Source organism: Scyliorhinus torazame, chromosome 7 (assembly GCF_047496885.1).
Source record: "Scyliorhinus torazame isolate Kashiwa2021f chromosome 7, sScyTor2.1, whole genome shotgun sequence".
NCBI classification, from domain to species: Eukaryota; Metazoa; Chordata; class Chondrichthyes; order Carcharhiniformes; family Scyliorhinidae; genus Scyliorhinus; species Scyliorhinus torazame.
In genome coordinates, this window is record NC_092713.1 from 289,883,727 (window position 1) to 289,901,141 (window position 17,415).

Below are 17,415 nucleotides of genomic sequence, written 5' to 3' on the forward strand. Positions count from 1 at the left end.
AATGATAAGCATGTTACAAGGTGTAAAGAAGCACAGCACCACTGGGACCCGAGGTACTCTGCCCTGTACAGTAGGATACAGGCCCATACCTAGTTTCTTCCACATACTGTGCTACTGCTGCCAGCTATGTCTTCAAATGGAGTTATCGAATAGGTATTTTCCCCCAGAGTGAAATAAAAATCACCTTTTGATTACTTACCTCATCTCTGGTTTTCCTCTAGTCCTATCATACTAAAAAAGGTTTGTATTATTATTCTACTTAACAGAGACATGAGATGAATTTTTACCCGCAACAATGGTGGGCTTGGAGCATGCCAGATGCTAAAATTTTTAAATCTCAAACACTTCTTCAGTGTTTCCCTCCCTACCCCCTCCTCTAACCAAAAAAAAACAACCGCTGTAAAGATCAAGAGGAAGACTCGAGGTCAGGAAGAAGTTGAACCGTGACGCCACAGCCTGCAGGTAAGGGATTGGCTGGTGACTGGTAAGTAGTTTTTCTTTTATATTCCCTCAGGTGTTATCGTGCAGGGCGCAGAGGTTGCTGAGTGAGTGCTTGCTGAGAAGGGGAGTGAATAACAGGTAAGCTCTTTCTTTCTTTTTTTATCTAGGGGGATGGCAGGGAAGGTAGTGCAATGTTCCTCCTGCAGAATGTTTGAGGTGAGGGATGCCGACAGTGTCCCTGCTGATTTCATCTGTGGGAAGTGCACCCATCTCCAGCCCCTCAGAAACCCCGTTAGGGAACTGGAGCTGGAGCTGGATGAACTTCGGATCATTCGGGAGGCAGAGGTGGTCATAGATAGAAGCTTCAGGGATGTAGTTACTCCGAAGAATAAAGATAGATGGGCGACGGTGAGAGGGGCTGGGAGAAAGCAGTCAGTACAGGGATTCCCTGTGGTCGTTCCCCTTAGTAACAAGTATACCGCTTTGGATACTGTTGGGGGGGACGACTTACCAAGGGTAAGCCATGGGGTGCAGGTCTCTGGCACAGAGTCTGTCCCTGTTGCTCAGAAGGGAAGGGGGGAGAGGAGTAGAGCATTAGTCATTGGAGACTCCATAGTTAGGGGGATAAATAGGAGATTCTGTGGGAACGAGAGAGACTCGCGGTTGGTGTGTTGCCTCCCAGGTGCCAGGGTGCGTGATGTCTCGGATCGTGTTTTTGGGATCCTTAAGGGGGAGGGGGAGCAGCCCCAAGTCGTGCTCCACATAGGTACCAACGACATAGGTCGGAAAAGGGATAGGAATGTAAGGCAGGAATTCAGGGAGCTAGGGTGGAAAACTTAGATCTAGGACAAACAGAGTTATTTTCTCTGGGTTGTTACCCGTGCCACGTGATAGCGAGATGAGGAATAGGGAAAGAGAGGAGTTGAACGCGTGGCTACAGGGATGGTGCAGGAGGGTTTCAAATTTCTGGATAACTGGGGCTCATTCTGGGGTCGGTGGGACCTCTACAAACGGGGTGGTCTACACCTGGACCAGAGGGGTACCAATATCCTGGGGGGGAAATTTGCTAATGCTCTTGGGAGGGTTTAAACTAGTTCAGCAGGGGCTTGGGAACCTGAATTGTCGCTCCAGTATACAGGAGGTTGAGAGTAGTGAGGTCATGAGTAAGGTTTTAAAGTTGCAGGAGTGTACCGGCAGGCAGGAAGGTGGTTTAAAGTGTGTCTTCTTCAATGCCAGGAGCATCCGGAATAAGGTGGGTGAACTTGCTGCATGGGTTGGTACCTGGGACTTCGATGTTGTGGCCATTTCGGAGACATGGATAGAGCAGGGACAGGAATGGTTGTTGCAGGTGCCGGGGTTTAGATATTTCAGTAAGCTCAGGGAAGGTGGTAAAAGAGGGGGAGGGGTGGCATTGTTAGTCAAGGACAGTATTACGGTGGCAGAAAGGACGTTTGATGAGGACTTGTCAATTGAGGTAGTATGGGCTGAGGTTAGAAACAGGAAAGGAGAGGTCACCCTGTTAGGGGTTTTCTATAGGCCTCTGAAAAGTTCCAGAGATTTAGAGGAAAGGATTGCAAAGATGATTCTGGATAGGAGCGAAAGCAACAGGGTAGTTGTTATGGGGGACTTTAACTTTCCAAATATTGACTGGGAACGCTATAGTTCGAGTACTTTAGATATGTCCGTTTTTGTCCAATGTGTGCCGGAGGGTTTCCTGACACAGTATGTAGATAGGCAAACGAGAGGCGAGGCCGTATTGGATTTGGTACTGGGTAATGAACCAGGACAGGTGTTAGATTTGGAGGTAGGTGAGCACTTTGGTGATCGTGACCACAATTCGATTACGTTTACTTTAGTGATGGAAAGGGATAGGTATATACCGCAGGGCAAGAGTTATATCTGGGGGAAAGGCAATTACGATGCGATAAGGCAAGACTTAGGATGCATCGGATGGAGAGGAAAACTGCAGGGGATGGGCACAATGGAAATGTGGAGCTTGTTCAAGGAACAGCTACTGCGTGTCCTTGATAAGTATGTGCCTGTCAGGCAGGGAGGAAGTGGTCGAGCAAGGGAACCGTGGTTTACTAAGGCAGTCAAAACACTTGTCAAGAGGAAGAAGGAGGCTTATGTAAAGATGAGACATGAAGGTTCAGTAAGGGCGCTTGAGAGTTACAAGTTAGCTAGGAAGGATCTAAAGAGAGAGCTAAGAAGAGCCAGGAGGGGACATGAGAAGTCTTTGGCAGGTAGGATCAAGGATAACCCTAAAGCTTTCTATAGATATGTCAGGAATAAAAGAATGACTAGGGTAAGAGTAGGGCCAGTCAAGGACAGTAGTGGGAAGTTGTGCTTGGAGTCCGAGGAGATAGGAGAGGTGCTAAATGAATATTTTTCGTCAGTATTCACACAGGAAAAAGACAATGTTGTCGAGGAGAATACTGAGATTCAGGCTACTGGACTAGAAGGGCTTGAGGTTCATAAGGAGGAGGTGTTAACAATTCTGGAAAGAGTGAAAATAGATAAGTCCCCTGGGCCGGATGGGATTTATCCTAGGATTCTTTGGGAAGCTAGGGAGGAGATTGCTGAGCCTTTGGCTTTGATCTTTAAGTCATCTTTGTCAACAGGAATAGTGCCAGAAGACTGGAGGATAGCAAATGTTGTCCCCTTGTTCAAGAAGGGGAGTAGAGACAACCCCGGTAACTAGAGATCAGTGAGCCTTACTTCTGTTGTGGGCAAAATATTGGAAAGGTTTATAAGAGATAGGGTGTATAATCATCTAGAAAGGAATAATTTGATTAGACATAGTCAACATGGTTTCGTGAAGGGTAGGTCGTGCCTCACAAAACTTATTGAGTTCTTTGAGAAGGTGACCAAACAGGTGGATGAGGGTAAAGCAGTTGATGTGGTGTATATGGATTTCAGTAAAGCGTTTGATAAGGTTCCCCATGATAGGCCACTGCAGAAAATACGGAAGCATGGGATTCAGGGAGATTTAGCAGTTTGGATCAGAAATTGGCTAGCTGGAAGAAGACAAAGGGTGGTGGTTGATGGGAAGTGTCCAGACTGGAGTCCAGTTACTAGTGGTGTACCACAAGGATCTGTTTTGGTGCCACTGCTGTTTGTCATGTTTATAAATGACCTGGAGGAGGGCGTAGAAGGATGGGTGAGTAAATTTGCAGCTGACACTAAAGTCGGTGGAGTTGTGGACAGTGCGGAAGGATGTTACAAGTTACAGAGGGACATAGATAAGCTGCAGCGCTGGGCTGAGAGCTGGCAAATGGAGTTTAATGCAGAGAAGTGTGAGGTGATTCGTTTTGGAAGGAATAACAGGAAGACAGAGTACTGGGCTAATGGTAAGATTCTTGGCAGTGTGGATGAGCAGAGAGATCTCGGTGTCCATGTACATAGATCCCTGAAAGTTGCCACTCAGGTTGAGAGGGTTGTTCAGAAGGCGTACGGTGTGTTAGCTTTTATTGCTCGAGGGATTGAGTTTCGGAGCCATGAGGTCATGTTGCAGCTGTACAGAACTCAGGCGCGGCCGCATTTAGAGTATTGTGTGCAATTCTGGTCACCGCATTATAGGAAGGATGTGGAAGCATTGGAAAGGGTGCAGAGGAGATTTACCAGAATGTTGCCTGGTATGGAGGGAAGATCTTATGAGGAAAGGCTGAGGGACTTGAGGCTGTTTTCGTTAGAGAGAAGAAGGTTAAGAGGTGACTTAATTGAGGCATACAAGATGATCAGAGGATTGGATAGGGTGGACAGTGAGAGCCTTTTTCCTCGGATGGTGATGTCTAACACGAGGGGACATAGCTTTAAATTGAGGGGAGATAGATATAAGACAGACGTCAGAGGTAGGTTCGTTACTCAGAGAGTAGTAAGGGTGTGGAATGCCCTGCCTGCAACAGTAGTGGACTCGCCAACACTAAGGGTATTCAAATGGTCATTGGATAGACATGTGGACGATAAGGGAATGGTGTAAATGGGCTTTAGAGTGGTTTCACAGGTCGGCGCAACATCGAGGGCTGAAGGGCCTGTACTGCGCTGTAATGTTCTATGTTCTAACCTGCCCATTTCCAGGTTTAATGTAGGCGGGACAGAGGGAAGGCAGCCAACCCACTCCGAGGAGACTGGTTGGCAATTTTAATATTTTAATGAGGCTGGTAGACCCCAATTTAACTCACTCTGCAAATTTAACACTTGCCAGCCAACCCTCTTCTAGGAAACACTGCAGTTTAATGGAGGCTAGGAGAGATTGGGAAGAAGGAAAATGTCTTTACTTGAGGGCAACTCGGAGCTGGAGTGCTATCCCGTAATCCCCTTAAACTGAAGTCCTTCGCTGGGATCAGACCAAATTCCCTCCATTCATTGATTAACCCGTCTGAGCATCAGCTTCAGGCTCTTTATCTGGGGCTGTGGTCCGGTCCAACTGGAAGTCAAATCTGTGATCCGGGTAAGGATTTCTTATTTTTAAAAAAGACTGCCAAGATACCAAATCCATAGAATCCCTGCCATGTAGGAGGCGGCCATTCAGTCCATTGAGTCTGCACCAACCCTCCAAAACAGCACTCTACCTAGGTCCACTCCCATCCCTGTAACATAATCTGCACATCCAGGGGTGCTAAGGGGCAATTTCAACATGAAATGAAATGAAAATTGCTTATTGTCACAAGTAGGCTTCATAAGAAGTTACTGTGAAAAGCCCCTAGTCGCCACATTCCGGCGCCTGTTCGGGGAGGCTGCTACGGGATGCCAACACAGCCAATCCATCTAACCTGCACATCTTTGGACTGTGGGAGGAAACTGGAGGAAACCCACGCAGACACAAGGAGAACTTGCAAACTCCACACAGACAGTCACCCAAGGTTTGAATTGAAGATGGGTGAGGTAGCAGTGCCACCCTCACAGAGTTTTTGAACTTTGATGATGAGAGAACCCACCCCAATGGCGATGATGGAGGGATGCTCTTATTGAGGAACCAATGACTGTAATTTAAAGAAAACAATGTTTGGAACAAAATTTTAATCCTTTTTCATTAATATATGATACTTACAAAGGCACTTGCTTTGTTAGTTTTTGGAAGAGTCAAGCACACAGATTTGACCGAAACTGCACTGGTTTGCGGTGAACCGTTCTCCGCAGCAACTTTAAATCCTGTCTAAGAGCAGAAAAAAAATACAGCTAATCTTTATAAAGGACAAGTTACAAACAGGTGGCTTTAATCTCTTACAGCAGGAAATTCCTGTTTTACATTTTAAGTCCGTTGTTCTCATTGTCAATTATTTGGTGGGGGACCGGTTTAGCCCACCTGGCTAGGTAGCTGGTACGTGATGCAGAGCAAGGCCAGCAGCGCAGGTTCAATTCCTGTACCGGCTCAGGTTATTCATGAAGGCCTTGCCTTCTCAACCTTGTCCCTCGCCTGAGGTATGGTGATCTTCAGGTGAAATCACCACCAGTCAGCTCTCCCCCTCAAAGGGGAAGTATGATGACTTTACCTTACCATTATTTCATAGGCAATGTGCCCGTATTGCTGCTACAAAGAACCATCCCAGTTTTTGGTGAGATTTACAGCTCCACCCAATGATCAAAACAAAAAGTTCATGTTAAGGAACAGCAAAAGTTCCTTAAAATTACAAAATAGGCTCAATCAGATCAAGGCTGATCTTCATTTTTCTTGACACCACCTGTCTTTATTCCAATTCCTTGATATCCTCGAGGGGGAAGCATTCATTCCATGTTTTTGAAGTTTACTAATTGTCTTTATATAGATTTAAAGCAAACAATTAAAAAACTTCACTCATACTTATCTAACAAAAATCTATCAAATTAAACATAACGTTAAAGCTTTGGAATTAGATTATCTCTCAAACAGTATAAACATAAGCTACAGAATGGTCTTGACCCTCCGTGAAATCAGTGCAGGACACAAAACAGCAGTTGCCAATATAACTAAATCAAGAAGAAGTTACAGCTTGAAACTCTAATTTGAAGTCAGCAAAGAATTGGTAGGTGGGAATAAACGAGCGCCTATAAATAGTTGGAAGCTCCAAAACAACATTAAAATCAGTGCAGGACATGAAGCAGCAGTCGTCCAATATAACTAAATCATGGAGAAGTTACAGCTTGAAACTCTATTTTGAAGTCAGCAATGAACTAGTAGGTGGGAATAAACAAGCGTCTATAAATAGTTGGAAGCTCCAAAACAACATTAATTAAGTGTGGTACGAAACAATAAAAATTAGATTGGTTACTAATTTTAGTAATGTTCATTTTGAATTGAAGAAATATGTTCAATCATGTGCTGAATTGAGATAATATCTTGCTTTTAGCTTGCGTTGGTGTTGTCAAAGACAGGAGGAAACACTTGCAAACGGTTGTGCAAGGCCCACACCATTTTAACACAGCGTCTTACCAGAATAGTGGAGCACTGCCTGCTCTCTGAAGCCAGCAAGAATTATGTCACAGGTCAGAGTGGGAATGGGAAAATTGGTCCCGAGGATGATAGTGCCATTGGCATAACGTTAGTACAGGGGAAATGCCAGGAGTCTGGAAAAGCACCCATACTTCTGACCCACAAAGAATCCTTACAAAGACAACTTACCAGAGAATCTTTTGGCAATTCTGCTACCAGGTTTGGTGACTGGAGAGGATTTCGGATTTCTGCAGTTAAAATCTGGAGCGACAAAGTGGAAATTGAGAAAGCACGATCACTGGAAAAGGTGGGGTGAGAGTTTGGTGTGGACGACAATAGAAGGTGAAACATCAGGAAAGAACAGGCCAGATTAGAGGATTGGATGGGTCAATCTGAACGGAGGGAGAAATAACAGCAGCACACAAAACAGAGATATCTATGGCCCCTCATAGACTCTGGCTAATTATTGATGGGTGACAGTTAAAACTGTGTTACAACACTGAAGACATCATTCTGCCCTAATATTTCAAACCAAGATGTGGAGATGCAGGCGTTGGACTGGGGTGAGCACAGTAAGAAGTCTTACAACACCAGGTTAAAGTCCAACAGGTTTGTTTTGATATCACTAGCGTTCGGACTGCTGCTCCTTCCTCAGGTGAATGAAGAGGTATGTTCCAGAAACATATATATATAGACAAATTCAAAGATGCCAGACAATGCTTGGAATGCGAGCATTAGCAGGTGATTAAATCTTTACAGATCCAGAGATGGGGTAACCCCAGGTTAAAAAGGTGTGAATTGTGTCAAGCCAGGACAGTTGGTAGGGTTTTGCAGGCCAGATGGTGGGGGATGAATGGAATGCGACATGAATCCCAGGTCCTGGTTGAGGCCGCATTCATGTGTGCGGAACTTGGCTATAAGTTTCTGCTCGGCGATTCTGCATTGTCGCGCGTCCTGAAGGCCGCCTTGGAGAACGCTTGAAACCAAAGTAGACTCTGCCTTTCTGAGGCAGGCTGTCCTCCCAAACAGGTTTCCTGGTAAGTAAAAGTGCCATTCACTGGAATCGCATCAGCGAAGAGGTACATCCTTGCCCCTCTCCACCCCAACTGTTGTTTTAATTGAGTTGAATTAAAAATGAGCAAAAATGCAGGAATTGCCATTAAAATTAGTCAATTTCCTTTAACCGTATGTTTATCCAAGTCACAAAAATTAAAAGCACCCATTTTAACAAATGTGCGAACTTGCCTGCTCTTCTCCATCTTCATAGTTTGTGTGTAAAACAGAATGCCCCAGTTGCTTTAAAGTGCTAGGTTTCAGACCCGATGGAGGAGAATTCATCAAGCTCTTTGGAGAGGAATCTCGAGCTAAAAAGGAATAACAGTTTTTAGCATCTTCCGATTAGAGTCAGTGAGACTATTTTTATAATGCTATCTTTTGATGGTTCCCAAGTATACAACCATTTCTGATGGGAGGATATACAGACAACAAACTCCAGGCTCTCTGAATAACTGGCATCTAGGAGGTAGTTGGTGGTTTAAATTAAAATTTTCATCTTAATCCTATGGTATCTGTTATGGACAGAATTGGTGTGGTCCCTTCCAGTCCATAATCAGGGTGTTAGATACAAGATGAGAGTATTTCCTTACCCCAGTGATTTTTCATGACTTAAAATAAATTCCAGCAGCAGGCATTGTTAAGTTCTAATGGTAACTCTATAATAACTAGTAAACAGGCCACGAGACTCTTTGACTCCAAGTTTGTGTTCCGCAATCACTTCTCCAGCAACACCACAGTGTCACCTGTATCCCCATTATATTTAATAGTCTATTCAACAAAGGGTGGCACAGTGGTTAGCATTGCTGCCTCATTGGGCAGCATGGTGGCACAGTGGTTAGCACTGCTGCTTTACGGTGCAGAGGTCCCAGGTTCGATTCCGTCTCCGGGTCACTGTCCGTGTGGAGTTTGCACAAGATGTGCAGAGTAGGTGAATTGGTCATGCTAAATTGCCGCTTAATTGGAAAAAAAAGAATTGGGTACTCTAATTTATATTTTAAAAAAGCACTGCTGCCTCAGTTTGGATTGTTTCCGAGTGTACTAAAGAAGGGCAGGGAGAAGACAGCAGATGTTCGGAGGATGATTTTCCAATTCTCACCAGACTCAGGGGAGGTACCCGAGAACTGGAGAAATGTAAACGTGGTACCATTGTTTAAAAAGGGATCGAAGGAAATGCCGAACAATTGTAGGCCAGTTAGTCTTATGTCAGTGGTGGGTAAATTAGTAGAATCAATCCTGAGAGATAGGATTAACTGTCACATAGAAAGGCATGGACTAGTCAGGGATAGTCAACATGGATTTGTTAAAGGAAGATCTTGCCTCACAAATTTGATTCGCTTCCTTGGGGAAGTGGCAAGAAGGGTTGAAGTTAGTGCAGTGGATGTAGTGTACATGGATTTTAGCAAGGCGTTTGATAAAGTCCCACATGGCAGATTGGCCAAGAAAGTGAAAACCCATGGGATACAGGGCAATGTGGCGAACTGGATAAAAAGTTGGCTTAGTACAAGGAAACAAAAGGTAATGGTTGATGGCTGCCCTTGCAATTGGAAAGTTGTTTCAAGTGGTGTTCCACAGGGCTCGATGTTGGGACCCTTACTGTTTGTGTTAACAATTTGGACGTGAATGTGGGTAGCACATTTGCAGATGACACAAAGATTGGACGAGTGGTGGACAGTGTAGAGGATAGTTATAATCTTCAAAACGGTATAGATAATTGGTGGAGTGAGCGATGAAGGGGCAGATGGAATTTAACACAGAAGTGTGAGGTCATGCATTTAGGAAGGTCAAACTATTGTAGGGAGTACACAATAAATGGCAATATACTAAGGGGTAGATGAAATGAGAGTACAGGTATACAGGTCTCTAAAGGCAGCAGTTCAAGAAGACATGCTTGTTAAGAAAGCATGTGGGACACTCTCCTTCTTTGGCATAGAATATAAAAGGATATAATGTTGAATTGTATAAAACACTGGTGAGGCCACAATTGTAATGTTGTGTGCAGTTCTGGTCACCACATCACAGGAAGGATGTTATTGTTCTGGAGAGAGTGCTGAGATAGTTTACAAGAATGTTGCCAGGGCTAGAAAAGTGTGGCTATGAGGAGAGATTAGATAGGTTGCGGTTATTTTCCTTGGAACAAAGAAGGCTGAGGGGTGACTTAATTGAGGTGTACAAAAATGAGGGGAAGAGAGTGGACAGGTTAAAATTGTTTCCCTTGGTGGTGAAGAATTCTAGAACTAGGAGACATAGATTCAGGATAAGTGGCTGAAGGTGTAGAGGAGCCAAGAAGAAAAACATTTTTAACGCAGGAAGTAGTGGGACTCTGGAATTTGTTGCCGAGTTGGTGGTGGAGGCAGAGATCTTAAACTCTAGTTTTTTTAAATAAATTTAGAGTACCCAATTAATTTTTTCCAATTAAGGGACAATTTAGCACTACCCTGCACATCGTTGGGTTGTGGGGGTGAAACACGGGGAGAATGTGCAAACTTCACACGGACAGTGACCCAGAGCCGGGATCGAACCTGGGACCTCAGCACTGTGAGGCAGCAGTGCTAACCACTGTGCCACCGTGCTGCCTTCTAAACTCTTTTAAAAGGTACCTGTATCTGCACCTTAAGTGCTCTAAGCTACAGGGCTATGGACCGGGTTCAGGAGGTGGGATTAGAAAGGTTACCTGGGTGTCCTCGGGCTGGCATGGACAAGATGGCTGAATGACCGCCTTCCGTGCTGTACCGTTTCTATGATTCTAACCTTTCCTGGAACTTTCCACTCATTAAATCCATCTCGTTGAGAGAATGCTCGTCTGAAAATAATTTCCAATGGCCATACAATGTGCCTCAAAGCTCTCCGAATTCTTTGAAATTCCTGCTTTAAGGAATGCTCCCCTGCCCGCATCCAGTGCATTCAAATGCTCAGAAAAGGTAGAGATAATCATAGTCTCCTCCTGAGTTGGAGGTTGATCATTCATGACTGAAGGAATTTTGGGATTTCTCACAAAAAACAAACCGATATGGACTGTGCCCCCTACCATCTGCAGTGAATTATTTGCATGGGCGATCCATGCTAAAGCCAAAGTTCATTTAAATTTGGCCTATCTGCCAAAATATAATAAAACATTTAATCTATCACAGCATGATTTATCTCGCACACCCAGTTACTCAATGGGCTTTCTGCAGCTGTATACATAACTATTCTGTTCATGCTCTCGCACATATCCTGAAATTAGTCGTTAGCAAATTCCCCTTTATCAGTGAGGAGCTTTGCTGGTGTCCCCAGACCAGTCCCTATCCATTTGTCCATTACCTGTTCCACAATTGTTTTCTTTTCTTTACTATGTATAATCGTCGACTGACTAAACTTAGTTGCCAAGTCTCCAAAGTGTAAAATAAAAATGTTTTCTTTATCCCACACCTTAAAATCCCCAGCCACAGCTTTCATTAAAATCTCTCGTTAATGGCATACCCACTATGGGTCGTGATGGTGTTCTTCTATATTTCTTACATACATCATTGCTTAGCTGTTCTCTAAGTTTAGTGTATTCTTTATCTCTTATACACGCATCACTGAGCAAAATTTTAATCTTTGTGAGGACGGGTGTGCAAATTGCCGAAGCAACTTTTACACAATCTACTTTTGGTTTTCTAGACTCCTGTTCTCTGATGCTTAACAGTACTTCCTTAACTTTTTCACAATAAAAATTAGGATTCATTAACGGGATACTATAGTGCCCAGACTGTAAATTCTAAGTCCACTGTTTATCCAAATATGATGACCATATCGTTTTCCATGTCAAGTTTCATATGTGCTTTCTTCACTGATGGTCAGCTCAATAATAAAGGTATTTCACTGGATACGACATCCGTAGTAATAAAATGATTCCTTCTCGCGATTTTACAAGGAATTACTACTCTTTGCAGCAATTTAAGGGTATTATCATTCCCAAATCTGAAACTCGTGGGACTTCCAAATTCCTTAGCCTTGTTCCGATCTTCGTCACTCAGGGTCCAGGTTTACCCAGTCTATTACACTTCCCGTACCAGCCTCCCCGAACAGGCGCCGGAATGTGGCGACTAAGGGCTTTTCACAGTAACTTCATTGAAGCCTACTTGTGACAATAAGCGCTTATTATTATTATGCTGTTGATGTACATCCGCTGTCTAATACAGCACAATTGAAGGGCTTTGTGACCAGTGTCTTCAACATCAGACTGAAACTTTCTTATTACGAAGCTAATTCCTTCTCTTTGGTTAATATCTTCCTCTTCAGAGTCTTTCTTCTGTCTCATGTTTGGTTTCAACACCCTATTGTATCGCTTAGGACAATTTATTGTATAATGAAATTTTAAATCACACGTAAGACAACAGCTGACCACACACTGGCCATTTCTGGGGTTAATTTTTCTACTGAAATTTACAAATTCATTCCTCCTGTCATAATTATTAAAGTCATTCTGTCCTCGTTATTTTTAGTTATGCACCTTCTTTCATATTGAATTTGCGGCCTGTTTCTAGACTGCCTCACCACCCCGTTAACATTGTGTCTTCCACAATCTGTCTTACTACCGATCAGCCCATGTGCGTCATGAATACTGCTGGAAGGAATGTTTGCCCAGGAACCTTTTTAGAACATTTGTTCCAGCATGGTATGTCTTTCTGAAAATTTAACTCCCATCAAAACAAAAGCCAATCCATATTTGTAACTTTAGCACAGTCCAATAACTTCAACACCAGCACTAATTGACTCCGACTTTCTAAATTGCCAACATCTGACCAAGCCTCATAAGCTCTTAGTAAGCCATCCTTTCAGTAAATCTTATCCATGAAAATTATAATATATCCAAACCTTCATCTAAGTCCGATTGCTCCAGCTCCAATTCCGAAAATACCTTGCATCTTATTTTGCTTTTGTATGGTAATGAAAGGGCCAACCAAGGTCATATCTGTTTTTTCCTTGGGCAAGGATGTAACCCATGTCTACATGGTAACTTCATTCTTACATTGGTCATCGGGTTGATGCTCAGAAAGCAACAGTGTGTAGTCACACACCAGCATTCTACACTTGGATTAAAGCCATTTTCCAAGTTACTCTAAATCACTCTTCAAGGTTAGAATTCAGAATACAGCCTTTTGTCCGAAGAATTCTTAGTTTGCAATCCTTTTTACTTACAAGCACTATCTATTCTCTGCTACCGTTGTTAAGCTCCGATGGTAACTCCATAATAAGAACTAGAAAAGAGATTTAGACTTTTTTGACTCCACGTTTGTGTTCAAGCAATCACTTCTCAAATAATGCCACAGTGCCATCTGTATCCCCATTATATTTGGTGCAGTCTATTAAACAATTAAAATGCCAATTCCAACTTAAGTACGAGGGAACTCTTTCCTAACAGGCATTTTGGTGATTTTAAAAATAAAGGATATTATCACACACTTGCCCTGGATGTTTGGAACAAGTTTCAATCACTCATCTCACTCACACAAAGATGGAACACAGATGAAGCGGCAACAATAAAAATGGAATTCATAATTCAGTCTCTATGTCTTTGCAGGTCTGATGTCTTAGTTGAGTTGATACTTCAGTTGGGGTGAATCTCTTTTGGAAACAAAGTTTTCTCATGAAAGCAAAGAGATTGGTTCTCAGGTGGACTTGGAAGTTGGAACAAGTGCAGTACTCTGATTGCATGAAAAGACTTTCAGTTATGATGGTTCAGCTCTGTTTCGCTCCCAGTTTTGCTGAGCTCAGGATATTTTAAACTGCAGTCTCTGTAAATTAGTTTCAGTCACAGGACTGCCTGGATAACACCTCTGGGGTCTAGTCCACCACAGTACAATGGCAGTTGACAAGTCATTCACTCTGATCTCTGCCCCAGCCGGAGGTCAAATGTTCTTCTTTGTTTATACGGCACTCAAAGATCAACAGTCCAGAGATCGCACGTTCCTCAAATGCTTGTTTATCCTTAAACAATAAGATGTTTAAACTTCACAGGTGGCTGTGAAGTACCTTTATTCAGCTCCATGTTTAACTAAATATTGGTCACAGAATCAAATACTGTCCATAGTCTGAATGCCCACAAGTCACATGTTAAGTTGTAGCCACCTGAATAGGAAAAGTGACCACCTGCACAATGTATGATCTTACATCTGTAATATCCAACATCCTCATGCTTGTACTGAGCATGACACGTGTCACACTTTATAACACAATGTGCTGGTGTCTTAGCTTACCCCATTTTGCGAACCAACAATGTAATAATAATCTTCAAAATAATTAATGGAACAAGTTCAAGATTCACCCAAATACAAGGAGAACAAAGCAGGCAATGTAACGCATAACATTTTTTTTAGCACTCAACCTTGAGACACATGGGGACAGATTTTCGCAGCTTGATTTGGACTGGAATTGAGGCTGGCATGGGGCAAATAAAAATGCTGACATCATGGGCTGGATATCCGACTCCGTTTTCAGCTTCAGCAATATTCGTGAGGGTGAAGGAGGCATGGGCCTCTGAACCTGTCTGCATTCTAAACTGGCCAGTTGAAGTAGGGGCGGGGGGTTTAAAAAGTAGTGTTCATGCTTTTCAGAGGTTAAAGGGCTTAACCATTTGAAAGTTGTAGCAGCCAAATCAGCATTTTCAGCTCAGGAGGTCATCATCCTCCTGGCATCATAAAAGTGGACAAGGTTGTTCGTATTCCATCCGAGCATCAGGGAGGTTGCAGCTGGAAATGGATGATGCTCCCTCAGAAAATGAAATAACCAAGCCTGCACTGGAAGGGCATCAGGAGACCAGGGGAGATGGGATGAGAGGCACAAGGTTGATGGATACACTACCATGAGTACAGGATCCGCAGCCAGAGGCATAGAATCCTGGACATAACTTGAGAACCAGCGCCAAAGGAGATTGTAACTCTCTGGGCAGATGATCACAGATATTTGTACCGAGATTGGCGGGAAGGGGAGATCTCACCCCAGATTCATAACTGATGGGGCATCACCCCAGGCTCAGATGGCACTGGGTCTGCCAGCTGTACTGGTCAAATGGTGCCCTGTAATACTTTCCGGGAAGGATCTCCGCCATTGTGATGGTCTGCTGCACTCTTTATGATATGGCCCTGTTGCTAACTTTTGGTTGGTTCAATTGGCTCTGTTTTATAACCTTTGCTCTAGAGTCGCCAGATATCTTTATGATACCGCCACGAGGGTCAAGTTCAAGTAATGATCAATAACTCAACACACCAATTAGTAAGATTCAAATCAAAACACATTTATTATACACAGTAAATCACTACTCATGCATAAACTCTACTTTCTAGGCTATTCCGAGCACTAAAAGGCCTATACTTAGCTTCAGACTGGCCCACCAGGTCAGGGGAACAAATGGCCTTTCGTTCAGGTCCTGAGTCTGCAGGATTCAAAAGCTGGTATGGACTGGTAGCTAGGAGCGCCTATCTCATAGCGAGCGTTGACTTGAGACTTACTTGGTTGGCGGCAGCGAGGCAAGTCACTGTCAAGGGTTGGTTCAAGTTGCTGAGTGACCCTGCCAAAGAAGGACAATTTGAACTTGGGGGGCTTTACTTTATAGTCCCCAGGGGCTTTCCGCCTTTCGGGGCAGACCCCGTACCTGGTTCCAAGTGATTGGACTACTTTCTGATCACTTGGATCGATTTCTCCAATGCTGGAGCGGTTCCCTGATCGCTAGGCAGTCCCTAAATATTCGTTGGCCTTCCTTTGACTTGGGTCCTGCTGGCGCCGAGGAGTCTGGCTTGGTTTTATTTACCTTAACTGTTGCCATTGTGCCTGGGAATCGCACATTACTATGTAGATGGCTGCTGCATTACTATGCTGATGCCTGCTGGTTTCAGTGCTGTCTGGTTCCTTACAGGTTTCAATACACATGATTTCTGTATTTGCTAGTCTTTGCCTGTGTTGGCTGAATTTCCCTTCAGCCTTTGCGGGTCTCCATTTTAAGTCGGGAAGTGGCCAACCCAGGTGGCTACAGCCCTCCAGACAGATGTGAACCTTGAGGACAGTGAGGCTTTGAAAGGTGACAGAGGAGGAGCAGGAGGTAAGAGAGGAGGCAGAATGGAGGCAGAGGGAGGTTATGCTGATCAGAGAGGTGCCCCTGCTGCATGACGAGGAGCTTCCAGGTAGAGGACCTCTATCCTCTTCCTCATGGTCTCTGGTCCTGGAACATTTCACTTCCTTGTGGTGAAATGACAGGCTTTGGCACCAAATCATTCCCACAGGGCAACCATCAGCCTCAGTGATAGATACCTTGGGACTGAAACCCATCTCCAATCCGATTAAAAAAATTAATAATACTGAAAATAAAAGTGGAAACTCTCATCATAGGTGGCGAGCTCCAATCGGACAGGAAATTACTCTCCATAAAGACCCTGCAAAAGTCTGAACTTCAATCAATTTACCATTAGAGGTGATTTTCTGACACAAAGTTAAGGCGGCACATGTTTTGTGTCTTCGTGGTAAAATCAGCTCATGGTATCTTAGACTAGATTTTTGATCCTGAACGTTTTTATATTAGCAGGTTACTGGAAAATAAAATGTTAAATATTTCACAACAATTGTTCAAGTAGTTCCATACCTGTGGCTTTGTTGTTTGCTGAAGACGCAGAAGAATCTGTTGGATCTGCTTGATTGATGGGCATTGTGACCACTTGAATATAGGTGACCCCTGACTGTGGAGCTATACAAAGCAAAATATATTAGAATATTTTCAACAAGCCCTCTCTAGTGTGTTGATTGAGTATTATAATTTCAGAATAATGTCAAGACCCTGGAGAGGGTTCAGAGGAGATGTACCAGAACAAAGGAACTTCAGTTATGGGGAGATCCTCGAGAAACTGGGTTGTTTTTCTTGAGCCCAGAAGTATATTGGGCCATGCTTCAGCTGTACAGGGCATTGGTCAGACCACATCTGGATTATGGTGTACAATATTGGTCTCCTTTTTTAAGGAGAAATGCAAATGTGTTAGAAGCAGTTCAGAGAAGGTTAACAGACTGATAAATGGATGGGTTGTCTTATTGGAGAGATTGGATTTGTATCTACTAGAGTTTAGAAGAGTAATAATAATAATAATAATAATAATAATAATAATAATAATCGCTTATTGTCACAAGTAGGCTTCAATGAAGTTACAGTGGGAAACCCCTAGTCGCCACATTGCAGCGCCTGTTCGGGGAGGCCGGTACGGGAATTGAACCCGCGCTCATGGCCTTGTTCTGCATTACAAACCAGCTGTTTAGCCCACTGTGCTAAACCAGCCCCTGTAACAAATATCCTTTTTGCAAGAAAGAAGGATACTTTGACACCGTGCATACATTTTAATAGGAAGAGTTCCCAAGAAGACAATGTGATTATATTACCATGAAAATAAATTATTTTGGTTGTGAATTTAAAATGTGACTCACAAAAGCACTTTGAGCGCCATAGCTTTATTAGCTCTGATGTCCTTCAAAGATCTAGCTGTAGCCAAAAAATTTATCTCAACTATACG

The 17,415-nt window shown here is 43.5% G+C and overlaps 1 protein-coding gene across 3 annotated transcripts in view; it reads right to left on the reverse strand.

Annotated features, from left to right (window-relative positions):
• hmgxb3 (HMG box domain containing 3) overlaps nt 1–17,415 on the reverse strand; it is a 105,392-nt gene that overhangs the window by 28,230 nt on the left and 59,747 nt on the right. For all 3 annotated transcript variants that reach the window (XM_072512591.1, XM_072512588.1, XM_072512589.1), the window contains 4 exons: nt 16,503–16,604; nt 8,096–8,214; nt 7,040–7,111; nt 5,492–5,596 (listed from right to left, as the gene is read on the reverse strand). In XM_072512591.1, coding sequence (XP_072368692.1) covers nt 5,492–5,596; nt 7,040–7,111; nt 8,096–8,214; nt 16,503–16,604 — 398 coding nt within the window. The remainder of the gene's footprint in view (nt 1–5,491; nt 5,597–7,039; nt 7,112–8,095; nt 8,215–16,502; nt 16,605–17,415) is intronic.